Genomic DNA, 18260 nt, shown 5'->3' on the forward strand with positions numbered 1-18260 from the left:
GGGCTCACGGGTTCGGGGCTGGGGTTTCCGGGGCAGGGGCGGGGCTCGCGGTGACTGGGCTCTCGCGGGAGATCTTGGATGGAGACTTCTCTGGAAGAAGAGCCACTTAGATGTGAATTAAGATATTAGAAGGCCAACGAATGTGTTACACACAATACACTTAGGACGCTTACATCGAAGCCTAGGGAGAAACAGGAATTCAACAATTTGGCCTCGAAATAAATGGGGCGGAATGTTGGTCACTTGGGGTCAATCAAAGGCAGGAAAAAGAAAAAACAAGCTAAAGGCTTGGGTCAAGATCGACAAAGTTGTCCCTTGATAAAGAGTGAAAAATGCATGTGTAATGTCTTTAAAAATTAAGTGCCTAACGGATACAGAAAAACATTCTTAGCCAACATTACAGTGTAGAAAAACCCCTCCGTAAACCTGGTCTGGCCGGACACCTCAGTTTTCCCGCGAAAACGCCTTCTCGTAGGGGGTCAGACCACCTAAACGGAGGGGGCGGCACCGAGCGAGGCTTGAGTCTGTTGCCGTGAGGCGCCGAGGGAGGCTGCTCAATCTCCCCTGTAGGTGCGCAGTGGCGTCTCCCGGAGGCGGGGCCATACATGAGCGCCTCTGTGATTGGTGGCGCACCGCCGAGGGCGTGGACGACAGTGCCGCTGGCGCGAAATCTAGGCCCAGCCCCCGAGGTTTCGGGACACTAGCCTCCGGGTGCGTCTGGGATCCCTGCGCGCCTCGAAGGTGGCCGCGCTTCCCCAGAAGCAGCTACAGGGCGGGGGCGGTGCGGCGAGGTGTCCAGCGCGGGTGTCTGTACTGTGGGGAAGGGGAAGGCCGGAGGCGGACGCGGCGTGAGCCTCCCTTTTCGTTGCGCAGGTACCCCGAGCACCATGTCGTCTCCGGCGTCCACCCCGAGCCGCCGCGGCAGCCGGCGCGGGCGAATCACTCCCGCGCAGACGCGTAAGTCCCTTCCCGTGGGTCCGGCTCGCCGCATTACCCTGGCTTCTCTTCTGGCCTTTTCCCGCCACCCTGGTCTGTGCGCAGGGCCCCGCGGGTTTCAGTTTCGGAGCGGTGTCTTTAAGTCTTGGCATGGAGTAAGATGTGCGGACTGCGAGCCCTTTGCCCGGTGTTCTGCCAGTTCTAGTGTGCAGGCACTTTGTTTGTGAGGCAGGCAGCGCTGGGCCTTCATTTCCACCCTTGCCAAGCTGTTTTTTATTTGTAAATATGTCCATGCCCATTTGTCTCCTTTTTGTTTGGTTTGTTGCTTGTTCCCAAAAGATTTGATGGAACTCGAGGAAGACCAAACGTGAGAATTAATGGCCATCTTTTCTGTTTTGTATGTCACAAGCTCGAAGTGAGGATGCCAGGTCATCACCGTATCAGAGACGTAGAGGCGAAGATTCTACCTCTACAGGAGAGCTGCAGCCTATGCCGACCTCGCCTGGAGCTGACCTGCAGAGCCCTGCCGCTCAGGACACGTTATTTTCCAGCCCCGCTCAGATACATTCTTCAAGTGTGTTTCTGGCGTTCTAAGTTATACTGTGGTTAATATATGATGATGCTTCTCCTGGTCAGATGTGCTGGTTTGTTAACGGGTGGTTAATGTATGTTCAGCAAGAGTACAGAGATAGTAGGTGTTAGGGCTTCGTGAACAGAGAAAGAAAGTTTTGGTGCTTTTTTACTAGAAGGTTTAATAGTCCTGGGATCTTCATCACTTCAGGTTGCAAGGAACGTTATTTGCTATTGTGTTTAGATGACTTAGATCAACCAATAACATGCTCTAGTTTTTGATTTGATAGGCTACCAGAATTTTATTGTAGATTGTCAAACTTTGTTTTTGTAGCAATCCCCCTTGACTTTGACGTTAGTTCACCACTGACATATGGCACTCCCAGCTCTCGGGTAGAGGGAACCCCAAGGAGTGCTATCAGAGGCACGCCTGTGAGGCAGAGGCCTGACCTGGGGTCTGCTCGGAAAGGCCTGCAGGTGGATTTGCAGTCCGATGTGGTGAGTACACAGTACGGTTTTCCGATAGAGGTTTTGGGGGACATGGGATGGGTAATTCCCCATTAACATTGTTCTATCGTGTTTTTGTGTATAGCCAGCAACAGAAGATATAGTGGCGAGTGAGCAGTCTCTAGGCCAAAAGCTTGTGATTTGGGGAACAGATGTAAATGTAGCAACATGCAAAGAAAATTTTCAGGTAAGCTGTACTTTAATATGGCTCTGAAAGTGCTGGGAGAAAGAGTTTATGAACTATATCTAAGTAGCCATAACACTTGGCTGTCTAAGAATACATATGCCTCCAAATAGTGATGGGCTCATAATTTTTTGCATTTTGAGTAGTTGCTTATTCCTAAATGCATCAGATTTCATGTTTTTCTCTCTACATCAAGAGGTTCCTTCAGCGTTTTATTGACCCTCTGGCTAAAGAAGAAGAAAATATTGGCATAGATATTACGGAACCTCTGTACATGCAGCGACTTGGGGAGGTAATCAAATAGTCTTATAAATTCAAATTATGTATTTTAAAACAGTTAGCAGAGCATAACTTGTCTTCTTTTCTAGATTAATGTCATTGGGGAGCCATTTTTAAATGTAAACTGTGAACACATAAAATCATTTGACAAAAATCTATACAGACAGCTCATCTGCTACCCACAGGTAAGAATTTGATTTTGACCTTGATGAACTACAGTAAACATCCAGAATATCTAGAGGATGTTTTAATAGCTGAATTTCATGGGTCTCCAAAATGGGCTTCCAGAGCACAAAAACTTAAGAAAATCATGTTTCTTCTCCTTTAAGATGAACATTTTTCTCATACTTTTACATTTCCAAAATAGGGATATGTATTATTGTTAGTGGCATGTCATAGTTTAATTGGCAATATAAGCTTTAGGTCAGATTTTATTGAAGTATCAGCTATGTTGATTTTTTCTTTTTAACGTTCATTTATTATTGAGAGAGCACGAGCATGAGAGGGGCAGAAAGTGGGGGAGACACAGAATCCAAAGCAGGCTCCGAGCCATCAGCGCAGAGCCTGATGCAGGGCTCAACTCATAAACCGCAAGATCATGACCTGAGCCAAAGTTGAACGCTTAACCAGCTGAGCTGCCCAGGCGCCCCTGAGCTATATTGATTATGATTGTAGGTTTGGGGCAAGCTGACTTGGTTTTATATCTTGATCTTGCTACATAATAGCTGTGTGACTTTGGTCAAGTTCTCTAGCCTCTCAGAGGCTGATTTTTCACCTGTAAAATGGAAAACAAATGTTAACAAATTTGAATGCGGTAATTACGATTTATTTATTCTGGTATCGTTATGGGGAAAAAAATAAGACACAAAAGTTTAAAATCCTTTTGTTACTAATTAAAAGCCTAAGACGTGGCAGTACATTGTGAAGATTTCATATGCGTGGTCACACTTAACCCAAATGAGAATATGCAAAGGTGAGATAGCTCAGTCTCAATGTACCCGAGGTTTTGTAAAATGCATGTTGTGATTATATACAGGTGATATTTTTGGATTATGCCATGTGTTTGTTTTTATATTGCCAATATGAAATGGTCTATTTTTTGTATTTAATTTTAAGATGGAAATATAAACATACCTTTGTTTCTATGTATTTTTTTCTATGTATTATAGGAAGTTATCCCAACCTTTGACATGGCTGTCAATGAGATCTTCTTTGACCGTTACCCTGACTCAATCTTAGAACATCAGATTCAAGTAAGACCATTCAACGCACTGAAGACAAAAAATATGAGAAACCTGAATCCAGAAGGTAACGTTTTTAATAAGAAAACACATAAACAAAATCTTATTTCACTATCAAGGAACTTTAAAAGAGTTGGTGTATGTGATAGTGATGATAATGGATTATAAATTGACTATATGGTAAATTCATTTACCTTATACACCTTTGAACCCACTGTACCTTTTTTTAACTTAACTGAAATTATATAAAAAATGTTATAATTCTTGACATCTATCTTAAGAAGAACTTGCCCAAATTATACACCTTTGAACCCACTGTACCTTTTTTTAACTTAACTGAAATTACATAAAAAATGTTATAACTCTTGACAACTGTCTGTCTTAAGAAGAACTTGCCCAAATATAATAATTTCACAGTTACTAAGTAAGCACTTTTTTCAAAATCACTGTAGAAAACAAATGTAAAATATGATCCCTGCCTTGGAACTTAAGAAAGAAATCTAGTTTGGAAAGTAATAAAAGAAAAATGTAGAACAGGAGATCAGTGCAGGAGATGTCTCAGCTGAGGGAGGGCAGGAGTTCTAGGCCCAGGTGGAAAGAGTTCATGTTGAGAGAGAAATTTGGGTTACAGTAAGGATTTGGAAAGCAAGCATGAAGGAATTCACGATACAGCACAAAGGGGGATGTAGGCAGAAGTGAACCAGAGCTGAGCATGAATAGCAAATGCTGGCTGAAGCAGGGAGTTAATGTTTGTGTGAGGGCTGGAAAGCCTGGGTCCTGAAGAACTTGGAATTCCAATTTAATACAGATTTTTACTCCAAAGTCAATAGGGAGCTATTGATACTTTTTCAGGAGAAAGCAAGAAGGCTTTTTGCACTCTTGAGAAGTTTATGGTGGGTCGGTCTGGTGTGCAAGCTATGTTGAAATTCAGTTAGGAGATGTTAACAGTAGCTCCAGTGTGGAACAGCAGGGTCCTAAGCTGGACAGTGGCCATTGGAGTGAAAATACAGGACAAATATAGCGTTTGCCATGTGTGAAAATTGAGGTGTATAAAGTATGGAGAATGAGTAAATACCCCTGTAGGTGAACGTGCAAAAGACACAAATATCGGTAAAAGAAAATACAACGGCCAATAAGCAAGCAAGTGTTGGAATTCACTGTTGATTAAAGGAATATATATACATATATGTGTGTATCATGAAATTGGTTCCTGACCTCACTGCTATGATCGGCCATTCAGTGGAGACGCAGAAGGAAGTAGGAGACTGTTTGAGTAAGAGTGCTACAGTTAAGTTTCCAGAGGCAGAGCGCTGGTACATGAAGAATTCGGGGTAAGATAGAAGATTATCACAGTTTTGGAGGAAGAGGAATTGCCAGATACTCAACTAATTTCAAAAGTGTTCTAACTTCTACGTTTATTTGTGTAACTAGTTACAGAGGTTACTTGTTAAGGTAAAGGGATTGGTGGGGAGACAAGAAAGGAAGATTTGTAAGTAGGTGGAAGGGAGGACTGGGCCAAGTGCGAAAGACCTCATGAATCATCAGTAAGTACTGGAAGGCTAAAACAATCTACACGGCCAGCAGTGGCTGACTATAGGCTGAGTTCTATTGACTACAGATAACAGTGTAACTCATTTGGAACCACCAGTGGGAATTAGTTGGGTAAAAGTTTTGCCAGGGAAGGCCCAAATTGTAGAGGAACCAGGAACAAGAGTGAAAAATATTCTGTATAAAAGCTTTCTTGTATAAACGGCAGTAAAGATTGCCTAGGTTTTATAGTGCTTATTACTGCAACGTACCGTTCTTATTAAGCTTGATGTATGCAGGCTGTTAATCTTCAACAACTTCATAAGGTAGGTGCCATCCTCACTGCCATCTGTAGATAGGCACAGAGTGGCTAAGGATATCCTCAAGGTCACACAGGTTCTCAGTCCTGATCATCTGGCTCCAGGGCCCATGCTTTTCACATAAAATGACACAGCAGGACTTCTACAGATACAGTGAGTGAGGTGGGGGGCCGTGGCACAAAGGAGGCAAAAGTGTAAACCTTCTAATCCAAAACCGGAAGGTGGAGCAGAACAAGAGGCAGACGAGCAGGGACGTGGTAGAGGCCTGTTGGAGACGGGGCCCTGGGACATAGGGCCAGAGGTCCATCAGAGTAGAGAAGAAGGAAGACAACACAGGAAGGGCATCCCAAGCCCGACCTGAGGGTACCCAGTGAAACATTTGTGCCCTGGCCACAGCACCTGTCTGTGACCCCAGCCATCCCCAGCTACCTCTGCATCTCCCAGTAGCATTCTCCTGGGCTTCACAGCATGCCCACACCTGCCCTGGCAGGCGTATAGCTCAGGGAAGACCACGTCTGGCTGGGCTGTGGACAGTGGCTGATGGACAAGCTGATCTCTCTCCCCAACCCCTTGCAGACATCGACCAGCTCATCGCCATCAGTGGCATGGTAATCAGGACATCCCAGCTGATTCCAGAGATGCAAGAAGCTTTCTTCCAGTGCCAAGTGTGCGCCCACACAACCCGGGTGGAGATTGACCGTGGTCGCATCGCTGAGCCCTCCGTCTGTGAGCGTTGCCACACCACCCACAGCATGGCACTGATCCATAATCGCTCGGTGTTCTCCGACAAGCAGATGGTGTGTGCTTTCTTGGGGCCCTGGGAGGCCCCTTTGGCATGTTTGTTCTACATCTCTGGATCCTCAAAAAGCCAAATTTAACACGTCCGTTAGTAAGGCTCTAAAACCTGGCTTCCTAAATGGAATCCAGCTATTTCATTCCTTCTTTGACACTAGATTTTGTTACAGGGCTTTGGGCCGGGTACTTGAAACTTAAGCCTTCAGCTTTGGGATGGCAGTGTTCCAAGATCAGTAAAAACCGGGCTCGTGGCTGGCTCGGTCAGTAGAGCATGTGACTCTTGATCTCAGTGTTATAAGTTTGAGCCCCATGTTGGGTGTACAGGTTACTTAAAAAATCTTTTTTAAAAGATTGGTAAACATTATTTGGTTTGATTTTGTCATTTTTCGGCTGTGCCAGTGGTACAGAATGAATTGACAGGTTTTCTAAAGTTTTTCTCACAGATTTTATTATAAAGGAAGTTTGGCCTTTTGCCTCTTTAATCCTAGACATTTTAAGGTGAAGTTATTAAGATGACTTAGAAATAAGTAGGAAAAGGCAAAATAATTTATTTGCTACCATTATGATTGTGTAAAGGCACACACAGGGTCAAGGACTGTTTTTTTGTTGTTGTTGTTACAATATTTAAACAACTTTTAAAAATTTAAGTAGAGAATGTGTTCAAAATACTACAAAAGGTAATTTCCTGTATGGGGAGTCAGTGAGAAAAATATTAGCCAATGTGAAAAAGTGTTCAACTTTTTACTAACCAAAGAATTGAAAATTAAGATAGAAATGTTTAATGTTGGTGAATATTGGTAAATCTTTATCTAATATAAGCAAATATACCTCAACTCAATGCCAGCGTGGTGCTGAGTTGGAGATAAAAATTTGGCAACCCTGCTCCCTAGGTGCTTTAGTATAGTATTCTTAGAATGCTTTAAAGATTCCCAAACTGACTTGAAATAAAACCTTTAATATCTTAGAGTAGTCTCTAAACTCTGTGGCCCAACATCACCACAACACACTTTTTGTACCCACAGACCTCAATAACAGCGTCTCAACCATTTCCTTATACAACCATTTCCTTCCTCAGCCAAGCATAAGTTTGCCTCAGGACCTTTGCAGTGAATGTTCTTACCATTCAGAACAAGTGGCTTCCTCTCTAACATCCTTACACCTCTGCCTAGAGGTTGCTTGATCTGAGAAAGGCCTTCCCTAGCCTTGCTTTACAAAAAGCATCTCTTCACCCCCACCACCTGTGCTCCTTATTCTGTATTTTCTTCTGTCTGTTGGATTTGTCACTGTCAGATGTTACGTACTCACTTGTGTGTTTGTGTATTGTCTGTCCTCCACTCTGAGGGAGGGAACTTCACTCACTGCAGTCTCCAGTACCTAGAACCAGGGTCCAGCACATGGCAGGTACTCAGCCAATACCTCTTAGATGAGTAACTAGGCAAGTATTTGTGACTAGGAGAGATGCACAGAAGTGCTTAACCATGAATCTGAAAAGTGTACTTCTCCACCTAGGAAATCTATTAGAAGTAATTTCTCAAAACATAACTAGAAATATAGGCAGACATTTAAACCAAGAAATATCGACTACAACCTTGAAATGGCAAAAAAAAAAAAAATGGTGACAAGTCACCAGACACTTCCCCCAATTTGGGTAATGTGTAAATAAACAATATCCTTCCAAAAATGTGATCATGTCACATGAAAAGCTTTTAAGAAAATGTTAGCTATCTGGAGATAAAAGCAAAGAATGGTGTTTTAAAAACAAACACGGTAAGCATCAAAAGTAGTTATCTCTAAGTAAGACTGGCAGTTTTGTGCAAATTATGCTTGTCATTTGTTGAGATTTCGGTTTCCACTGCTCTTTCAGATCAAACTTCAAGAGTCTCCTGAAGATATGCCTGCAGGGCAGACGCCTCACACTGTCATCCTTTTTGCTCACAATGATCTTGTTGACAAGGTTCAGCCTGGAGACAGAGTGAACGTTACAGGTAAGAACGTAAATTGTATTAATGAGAGAAGTCTTGTTTTTTTTTGTTTTTGTTTTTTTGACACTTTTTAGTCCTCTGGCTTGGTCCTGCCTGCAGGAGTCATTCGAGTCTTGAGGAAATGAGTCATGCTTTAATCACCTTTCTACCTAGCAGGATAGAACCTTTCCAGTCATTGTCCTTGCAGTTGCTTGCTTTTGACATCTCTGTGTTCCAGAGCTGTGAGTGTATTTTGACTTGATAGTGTTGGTGTCTTGAGAAAACGGCTCAGACAAGGCTGGTGTTGCTAAGATTGAAATCATACGAGCAGGTCCAGGAAGCGGCACTCACCAACTCTGGAATTTTAAGTAATTTGCTACTTATTTCCCAAATGCACAGCCAAGGGTTAACACTCACCTGTCATGGAGAAGAATGGGTCAGAGCACTTTGCTTCCACGCACGAGTCACGTGGTATTTTTGGAGGGAGTGGACTCTGAGACTTGCAGATCACTGTAGCTGAGGTTCTAATTTGTGGCACGGGGCTCCTCCCCTCTTCTGGCCACGAGAGTGCTGTGTCACTGCGCCACGCACACATGCCAGTTTTTCTCTGCTTCCGAGCAGCATGAGCGCCTGGTTTCTCAAAGGGGGTGTGTTTGGACAGGAAGCACAGTTCTTCATTGAGGGCAGTGAGGGGACTAAGTCCAGGGAGTGGCCGTGGCTCCCAGGGCAGCCTCTTGGTTGTGTTCAGTGAGTTAGGACTTCTCATCCCGTGTCTCCCGGTATGAAGCCCAGCATTGTCCCTGGCAACCTGCTAACAATGTGGATGACTAGTTCTGCCCCTACTGCTTTGAAATCTTTGGTAAAGTATTTAGTCTGCTATTGTAATTTCCTCAACCGCCAAGTGGAATTAATGTGATGATACAGGTGAACGTATTGGGGGGGGGGGGGGGGGTTCTGTGGAAAGCACCGTATGAATGTAAAGTAAGTATTGTTTGTGCTGTTCTAAGGCAGTGAATCCCTGCAAGCACCAGTAGAGATAACTAGACCACTTTAAATCATCATCCATCCCTAATCTGGCTTGCCTGAAGAAGGGTGTGTAGTCTCAGAATACTGCATTTAAATTGGTTTTTACGTCTTGAAAACGAATCATGTGACCTGCTAATAAACAGAAGGACCAGCAATCTATGGAGGCTTGTCGTGAAGGCTGTTAGTAGAGGGCACAGATGCTTGCTCCTCAAGCAGCAGGAAAGTGGATTGTCCCGGAGTCCAAGCCTTCTAGCTTGAAAGTCAAGAAACATAAACAGACCTATCAGGTTGGGAAACACTTCTTTTTTTTTTTTTTTTTTTTTTTATGTTTATTTATTTTTGATAGAGACAGAGCACAAGTGAGGGAGGGGCAGAGAGAGGGAGTCCCAGAATCCGAAGCAGGCTCCAGGCTCTGAGCTGTCAGCACAGAGCCTGACACGGGGCTCAAACTCACAAACCATGAGATCATGACCTGAGCTGTAGTTGGATCCTTAACCAACTGAGCCACCCAGGCACCCTGGGAAACACTTCTTAAAGAACAAATGAGTTGGTATGTTTGAAGCGCTGATTGTTCATTTACCTCTCATGTTCTTAAATTATATTTAAGAAGCACACTGGGGCATGGCCATTCACCTAGAAACACTTTTATTTTTCCTTTATCATATCTTCACCTTTGACTCCGTAGGCTGTCATGTCTAAGTAATTTTTGAGTAATTTGTAAAAGAGCTTTTAGGATTTCCTTTCTTTCCAAATTTTTGGTACAGGATTTTAGGACTTTGTTCTAAATAATAGTACTTTGTCAAATAATTATTAAGCAGATTCAGTACACTAAGTTTAAGAGAAATGAAAATAACTATTTCAGAATACTATTTACAGAACACAGCCATCAGCCAGCATTGTGTTAAAAGCAAAATAATTTCATTTAATCTCAGGATGATTGTATGCAGTGGTTATACTCAGATAGGTGCTCAAGGTCATAGAGCTAACAGTCACAGATGAACACATTTTTGGGTCTGCTTTTTTCAAAAACCTGTGTTCTTCCCAACTTGCCTTGCCCCCTTCAGTGGGGAGCTTTGTAGCAAAGGCCTGAGCCCTTGATTCTAGGAGGGCCGTGAAGGCAGTGTGCGTGGAGACTCACTTCCCCTGCCAGCCGTCAGATCTCTGCAGTGCTCCCTGTTGTCCACGCTGGTTTATGAGCCATTGAGGAGAAGATAAAAGCAGGTGTCTTGGTTGTGTCCTCAGGCATCTATCGAGCTGTTCCTATTCGAGTCAACTCACGTGTGAGTAATGTGAAGTCTGTCTACAAAACCCACATTGATGTCATTCACTATCGGAAAACTGATGCAAAACGTCTACATGGCCTTGATGAAGAAGCAGAGCAGAAACTGTTTTCAGAGAAGCGTGTGGAGTTGCTTAAGGAACTTTCCAGAAAACCAGACATTTATGAGAGACTTGCTTCAGCCTTGGCTCCAAGCATTTATGAACACGAAGATATAAAGAAGGTAACAATGGATTTTTAACTTTGATCAGGATTTGTAGTTCTTTGAGATCAAAAGGTATAAACATCCCCCCTGCCCCCCAGCCCATAAAGGATAAGAGTTGTTGCCTGTTCCACAGAGCAGGTGCTCGCAGTCTGATTTAGTTATTGGTCGACAAGAATCACAGCATCATTGTCCATTTCCTCATATCTATGTTGAACTTGGATGTTTCTCAACATAACCAGATGGGGTCAGAAGAGGGATTTGCATGGCCACTATTCTGGCACAGTGGTGTGTGCTTCTATACGAATTGGTTAGTGATCATTTAAAGCACCGTTGTGTCGTTTCCACCTTCCTTTAATTTCTTACTTGTAATTTTTGTATTCACAGAGTAAGAAAATCCCACTAACGCTTATACTGGATCTCAGTTACTATGTAGTAAGTGAATGTTTAACATGTTTGTTTAGGGAATCTTGCTTCAGCTCTTTGGTGGAACAAGAAAGGATTTTAGTCACACAGGCAGAGGCAAATTTCGTGCTGAGATCAACATCCTGCTGTGTGGTGACCCTGGTACCAGCAAGTCTCAGCTGCTGCAGTATGTGTACAATCTGGTCCCCAGGGGCCAGTACACGTCTGGGAAAGGCTCCAGTGCAGTTGGCCTCACCGCATACGTGATGAAAGACCCTGAGACGAGGCAGCTTGTCTTGCAGACTGGTGCCCTTGTCCTGAGTGACAATGGTATCTGCTGTATTGATGAGTTTGACAAGATGAATGAAAGTACGAGATCAGTACTACACGAAGTCATGGAACAGCAGACTCTTTCCATTGCAAAGGTGAGGCCCGTCCTGCATGCTTAACATGGGTACACTTAGAAATCTAGAACTTTGGGAAACTCGTGAATACTTTCCAGTACTTTTCCTGCTAGGTGTCAGCTAAATGCTTTTGAAAAAGTATTTTCCGCAAGATCATCTTTTGTTTGCTGTACTGGCTCACTAATGTGTGGAATTCGTAGAACTTGAGTTTGTCCAAAATGTCCTGCAAGGGGTTTAGTTTGTGACAAAAATGCAGTTACGGCTTGCATTTATCTAAAACTCTGTTCTTGGCGTGAGTCTGAGGATGGGATTGTCCCAGGTGGATCTGCTGACGTCACCCTTACAAGGTGCTGTTGCATGGCTGTTGGTGACAGTGGATACATGGCAGAGGGCGTGCCAGCGGAAGATCGCTCACACTGTTCCTGCCAGCGTTAGGGTGAAGCTTCTAACTGCACTTTTTTCTCTGACAGGCTGGGATTATTTGCCAGCTCAATGCACGCACGTCTATCCTGGCAGCAGCAAATCCTATTGAGTCTCAATGGAATCCTAAAAAAACTACCATTGAAAATATCCAGCTGCCTCACACATTATTATCAAGGTATGAGAACATAAAAGAGATGTCCTTACTTTGCTCATTTGTAGAATTTTCAGGGTGAGATAAAATAATAGGGGCGCCTGGGTGGCTCAGTCGGTGAAGCGTCCGACTCTTGATTTCAGTTTAGGTCATGATCCCAGGGTCATGGGATCGAGCCCCGCATTGGGCTCTGCACTGAGCATGGAGCCTGCTTAGGATTGTCTTTCCTGTCCCTCTGCCCCTCTCCCCACCTTTGTGTATACTCTCTCTCTAAATAAATAACAATAATAATAGTAATAGTAATAATAATAATAATAGCATTCAGCTACTAGTATCAAATTCTTCATTCTAATGCAAAGTTTTCTGATATGGTTGGTCAGGGTTTTCGTGGCAAGAACTGTGCTTCTCTACTCAGCTGTGAGTGGCATCTTAACATTGAAACTGTTGGGACATTTCACCTTGACGTCACTCAAGATACCTGTCCATCAGTCACTGCTCATCTCAGTCTTAAAGCCACTATAGAATATTAAGTACAGGGAATGGTGCTTCACATGACAGATAAGGTTCTGAAAAATTAAATTTGTGAAAGTGGAGTTCTGTGGTCCATGCTTTTTCTCAACCCCATTACTACAAGTATTGATGTATTTCGTAAATGGATTTTGAGATTTTAATTACTCAACTTTTTTTTTTTTAAGTTTATTTATTTATTTGGGGGAAGGGTACAAGAGGAGAGAAAATCCCAAGCAAGCCCTGTACTGTCAGTGCAGAGCCCGATGTGGGGCTTGAACCCACAAATTGTGAGATTATGACCTCAGCCAAAATCAGGAGTCGGACCTTTAACCAACTGAGCCACCCAGGTGCCCCTAGACTTTTTTTTCTAACCAAAGTTGTTTTGTTCTGTTTGTTTTGCATTTTCCTTTAAATCTTCCAGTCTTCCAAATTACCATAACATTTCCTTTGGAGGAATCGTACTTCTTTGACTCGGCTATTTGGTGACAAGCCTTTTCCTGGGCAGAGCTAAGGGCCAGAAGAACAGGCACCTGCTGGGGCCAGAACAGGGAGAAGGGGTTGAACTGAAGGCTCACCGGACCACGGGACAGCAGACCCTTAACTGTCCCTTGGCAACCCTGACTACATGCGCACACGCTCTGCGTGTCTACGTGGCTCAGGAGCAAATTTAAATTTGTGGGTACGTTGGTGTCCCGAGCAGGAAAACAGGTTTTTTTCACAATATTTTCTCAGGTTTGATTTGATCTTCCTCATGCTGGACCCTCAGGACGAAGCATACGACAGGCGTCTGGCTCACCATCTTGTGTCTCTGTACTACCAGAGTGAGGAACAAGTGGAAGAGGAGTTCATGGACATGGCAGTGCTGAAGGACTACATCGCTTACGCCCACGGAGCGGTCGTGCCTCGGCTGAGCCAGGAAGCCAGCCAGGCTCTCATCGAGGTAACACAGGTCCCTGTTAAAACCCTGAAAATGTGTCTGTTGAGCTGGTAGCCGGTTGCATCAATGGAATTGGCTGGTCATCCCCTTTGAAACAGTAATTTAGTTAATGACATACTATTTTCTATAACTCATTTTTTTCTCCTGTGTTGCAAAATTAACTTTTCTAAAGGTAAAAGGGGGGAAAGGATTCATTTGTATATGTTGTAAAACCTTTCTGTAATTAAATATTTGTGAGCACATTGAATTTAAGATCAGAATACCTGATTTGAAGTACAAGAGATGCTGCTTACTAACTTTGTAACTCTGGAGAAGTCATCTAATTTCTCTGAGCTTCCATTTGCTTGTTTCTAAAACATAAAATGAATTGCAAGTATCTGATGTTCACTTTTCGGTGTCCTTTCACATGTATACAATGCATGATAGATAAGTTATTTATGATATTAGGAAGGTTCCTCGTGCTTTGATGGGCTGTATATCCTAAACCCCCGAAAAATGCTTCAATGAAAGTTATAAGCGATGCATAATTTTCCATTTGTATCATATACTTGAGGGTTGCTCAAAAAGAAATAAAATTATGTCATAAAAATGTGAGTTTAATACGACTCACCTTTGTAACATTATCCCAGTAGTCTGCCCGCCTTGCTCATTAAACGAACCCTCAGCAGGGGTGTAAATCAGAGAAGGTGCCTTGAGCATCTTTTTCAGACAGGCACCCTGATTAGTCCTCTGCTGTAATTGTGGCCTGCGCTTTACCCCCAGTACACTGTGTCCCCTGAGTGCCAACCCTTAGGCACCCCACCGCCCGCTCCCATTCTTCACCCTTCACAGCTACATCAGATACCACCTTTTTGCTGAGCTAGCTTCAAGGGCCATGGCTAGATCTGACTTTAATTCCCCTCGGTGCTGCACCTGGCAGCTGGTAGTTTATTTAACAGAATATTAACTGTTCAAAGTTCAACCACGAAAGTAATTTTACTGTTAAAAGGAGTTTTGGGGTTTTTTTTCCTGTCTACACTAGGCTTATGTAGACATGAGAAAGATTGGCAGCAGCCGAGGAATGGTTTCCGCATACCCTCGACAGCTGGAATCATTAATTCGGTTAGCAGAAGCCCATGCTAAAGTACGATTTTCAAACAAAGTTGAAGCAATTGATGTTGAAGAAGCAAAGCGCCTCCATCGGGAAGCTCTAAAGCAGTCTGCCACTGACCCCCGGACGGGCATTGTGGACATCTCCATTCTAACTACAGGTCTGTGTGCACTGAGCGTACACGTAATTAGTATTTCACATTTGAGCTAACAAATTGCTCGAAGCAGCAGGGGTTCTTAACCTTTTTCAGAACAGGGCCTCTTTGAGAATGTATTAGAAATTGTGAGAAAAATATACGCTAACTTCTGAGAAAAAAATGCACTAGCACATGTGCATGCACACAGTGTTGTATCTAATTTCACAGGGATTCTGTTCTGTAGGCACCTGTGTTAGCCCATTTTAAAGAAGTAATTCGTTTCTTAATGAGCACTGCTTGCCTTTCAGATTATATGGACTGTGTTTTAGTGGAAACTAGCGGCTACTCACTTATAGAAAATTGGAAACAACAGAGAATTCAGAACTCACAATGTTGAATATATTTTGGCATTCACCCAGCTGTCCCCTAACCTTTTTGTGGCAATACTACTAAAATACTTATGGAAATTTGAAATATTTCACTTCCCTGTAGCAGAAATATTTTCATTAATTTCTTTTAAATCAGGAATGAGTGCCACCTCTCGTAAACGGAAAGAAGAATTAGCTGAAGCATTGAAAAGACTTATTTTGTCTAAGGGCAAAACACCAGCTCTAAAATATCAGCAACTTTTTGAAGATATCCGTGGACAATCTGACATAGTAAGTGTTTAATTTTTTGCTTAATAGAGTTTTTCTTTTTTTTTCTTTAATAGTGCTTTTAGGGATTTTTTTAACTTTTTTTCTTAAATGTAGATATGATATTTTAAAAAGTAAAATCATCCATAAACCCATCAAGAAATAATCATAAAATTTATGCCTATTCCATCGTTTACTTAACCAGTTGTCGGACATTTAGGATGTTTGCAGTGTTTTGCTATTGTACATAGTGTTAACAGCCTTGCATCTTAATTTAATGATGAAATGCTCAGGTTCCCTGATGTAAGTAGAGTTGAGTTGTCCAGTGAAAAGAACTCCAGGGTCCAAGTCCAGCCCTTTGCCTGCTTTCATCATGCTTCTTCACTTGTGTATCTTCGGCTACATTGGCACCACAGGGGCAGAGTTGAGTAATTTCTACATTATATGGGCAGATGTCAAGCCTGTGTATTGCCATCTGGCCCTCTACGGGAAATAGTTGCCCATCCTGAGTTAGAACCTAAGGAATGTAGGGGCACCTGGGTGGCTCAGTTGGTTAAGCATCAGACTCTTGGTTTTGGCTCAGGTCATGATCTCATGGTTCGTGGAGCCTGCTTGGGATTCTCTCCCTCTCTCTCTGCCCCTTCCCTGCTCGCTCTGTCTCTCAAAAAGTAAAATTTTTTAAAAAATTTTAAAAAAAGAAAAAAGAACCTAAGGAATGTATACAGCCATCAGAAAGGAAAGAGACTAGTAATTCTTCAACATTGAAATCATTGTGGGGGTTCCTGGTGGCTCAATCAGATAAGCGTCCGACTTTGATTCAGGTCATGATCTCAGGGCTCAAGAGTTCAAGCCCCGCGTCAAGTTTTATGCTGACAGTTTAGAGCCTGGAGCCTGCTTTGGATTCTGTGTCTCCCTCTCTGCCCCTCCCCCACTCAATCTCTCCCTCTCTCTCAAAAATAAACATTTAAGGGGCACCTGGGTGGCTCAGTCGGTTGAGCGTCCGACTTCGGCTCAGGTCATGATTTCATGGCTTGTGAGTTCGAGCCCCACATCGGGCTCTGTGCTGACAGCTCAGAGCCTGGAGCCTGCTTTGGATTCTGTGTCTCCCTCTCTGCCCCTCCCCCACTCAATCTCTCCCTCTCTCTCAAAAATAAACATTTAAGGGGCACCTGGGTGGCTCAGTCGGTTGAGCGTCCGACTTTGGCTCAGGTCATGATTTCATGGCTTGTGAGTTCGAGCCCCACATCGGGCTCTGTGCTGACAGCTCAGAGCCTGGAGCCTGCTTCGGATTCTGTGTCTCTCTCTGCTCCTTTTCTTTTTGTTTTTTTTTTTTTCTTTTTTTTTTTTTTATTAAATTTTTTTTTTTTAACGTTTATTTATTTTTGAGACAGAGAGAGACAGAGCATGAACGGGGGAGGGGCAGAGAGAGAGGGAGGCACAGAATCGGAAGAAGGCTCCAGGCTCTGAGCCATCAGCCCAGAGCCCGACGCGGGGCTCGAACTCGCGGACCGCGAGATCGTGACCTGAGCTGAAGTCGGACACTTAACCGACTGAGCCACCCAGGCGCCCCCCTCTCTCTCTGCTCCTAACCCACTCGCATTCTGTCTTTGTCTCCCTCAAAAATAAACATTAAAAATAAATAAATAAATGAATGAATGAATAAATAAATAAATAAAAGACATTAAAAAAAATTGAAATCATTGTATCTCTACAGGTAAGGAGTACTTGACATGTAAAATAATTGTTTTCATCTCTTCCCCAAAGGCAATTACCAAAGATATGTTTGAAGAAGCCCTGCGTGCCTTGGCTGATGACGACTTCTTGACAGTAACTGGCAAAACCGTCCGCTTGCTCTGAAGCTCTCCGGGACAGCGCTGTTTGTGGCTTGTCTGCACTTGGTCGTTGCACTTGCTTGCATATGTGTACAGCATAGGGGCCAGTCAGCTGCCACTGCTGCCGTCAGTGGAAATAGATTCCTTAAAGTCATCTTTTTGGCTCCATAAAAATTTTCTAACCTGGATTCAGTTTTCATAGTGAAGTGTGTGTTTTCGCTTGTTTAACATTATAAGTAAAATTTCTGTGCCAATTGACAAACGTACAGTAAAAGTTATTGTAAGTGCCATTATTATAGCACCAGGATTTTTAATCTGTATTTATGTATATCACAGGATGTCAGTGCTGGATTTCCTAAGGGAATCAGGGAATATGCTTGAGGTTTTTGCAATATGAGATAAAACTTAGCCAGGGCATATCATTCAGTGTAAGGTAATGAAGGACCAGAGCCTTTCTCCCTGTTAAAACTCTCAAGTGTCATTCCTTCCAGAGGCTTGTTCTCATGGCTCCCATAAGACAAAAAAAAATAAGATGGTTGGAAATGGTTAGGTTCTAGGTTAATTTCTACTTTATCCTAATCTGTAAACTTTTTCCTAAATAAATGATTAAGTAATACTGGGTTACCTGGTATAATTTTTCATCAAGAAAAAAAGCTTTAATAAACACTCTATTCATGGAAATTCATGATAGTGCTTTAGAAGTCATAAAAGAAATCCCTATGATATAAGTTCTGTTGTATTTAAAATTGATTTCAATCCTCACAGGCATTCTTACAAAACCACCATAAGCTGAAGTCTTATATGGAAATAGGATTATAATAAATAATCCATGAAAAACCTAAATTGTTGTATGAGTAGGCCTTCTTTTTATAATGTAGGATCAACATTCACTAATACAGAATGCAAAGAA

At 42.9% G+C, this 18260-nt stretch overlaps 1 protein-coding gene across 3 annotated transcripts; it reads left to right on the top strand.

The window, feature by feature from the left end:
- Positions 1 to 49: 49 nt before the first annotated feature.
- On the top strand, positions 50 to 17966 carry MCM4 (minichromosome maintenance complex component 4). Of its 3 annotated transcripts, none has more exons than XM_060610484.3 (17): positions 50 to 112; positions 874 to 957; positions 1346 to 1510; positions 1841 to 2004; positions 2099 to 2200; positions 2394 to 2489; positions 2566 to 2661; positions 3646 to 3784; positions 6141 to 6361; positions 8224 to 8344; positions 10589 to 10848; positions 11292 to 11657; positions 12107 to 12234; positions 13453 to 13660; positions 14679 to 14907; positions 15409 to 15542; positions 17283 to 17966. In XM_060610484.3, the coding sequence occupies exons 1-17, from the start codon at positions 79 to 81 to the stop codon at positions 17373 to 17375; spliced, it is 2640 nt and encodes an 879-aa protein (XP_060466467.1). In that variant the 5' UTR covers positions 50 to 78; the 3' UTR covers positions 17376 to 17966. The 3 variants fall into 3 exon arrangements, with proteins under 3 accessions (XP_060466467.1, XP_060466468.1, XP_060466469.1); XM_060610485.3 differs by lacking the exon at positions 50 to 112 and adding an exon at positions 637 to 711; XM_060610486.3 differs by lacking the exon at positions 50 to 112 and adding an exon at positions 659 to 741.
- The last annotated feature ends 294 nt before the right edge of the window (positions 17967 to 18260 follow it).

Source organism: Panthera onca, chromosome F2 (genome assembly GCF_046562875.1).
Source record: "Panthera onca isolate mPanOnc1 chromosome F2, mPanOnc1 haplotype 2, whole genome shotgun sequence".
Taxonomy (NCBI): Eukaryota; Metazoa; Chordata; class Mammalia; order Carnivora; family Felidae; genus Panthera; species Panthera onca.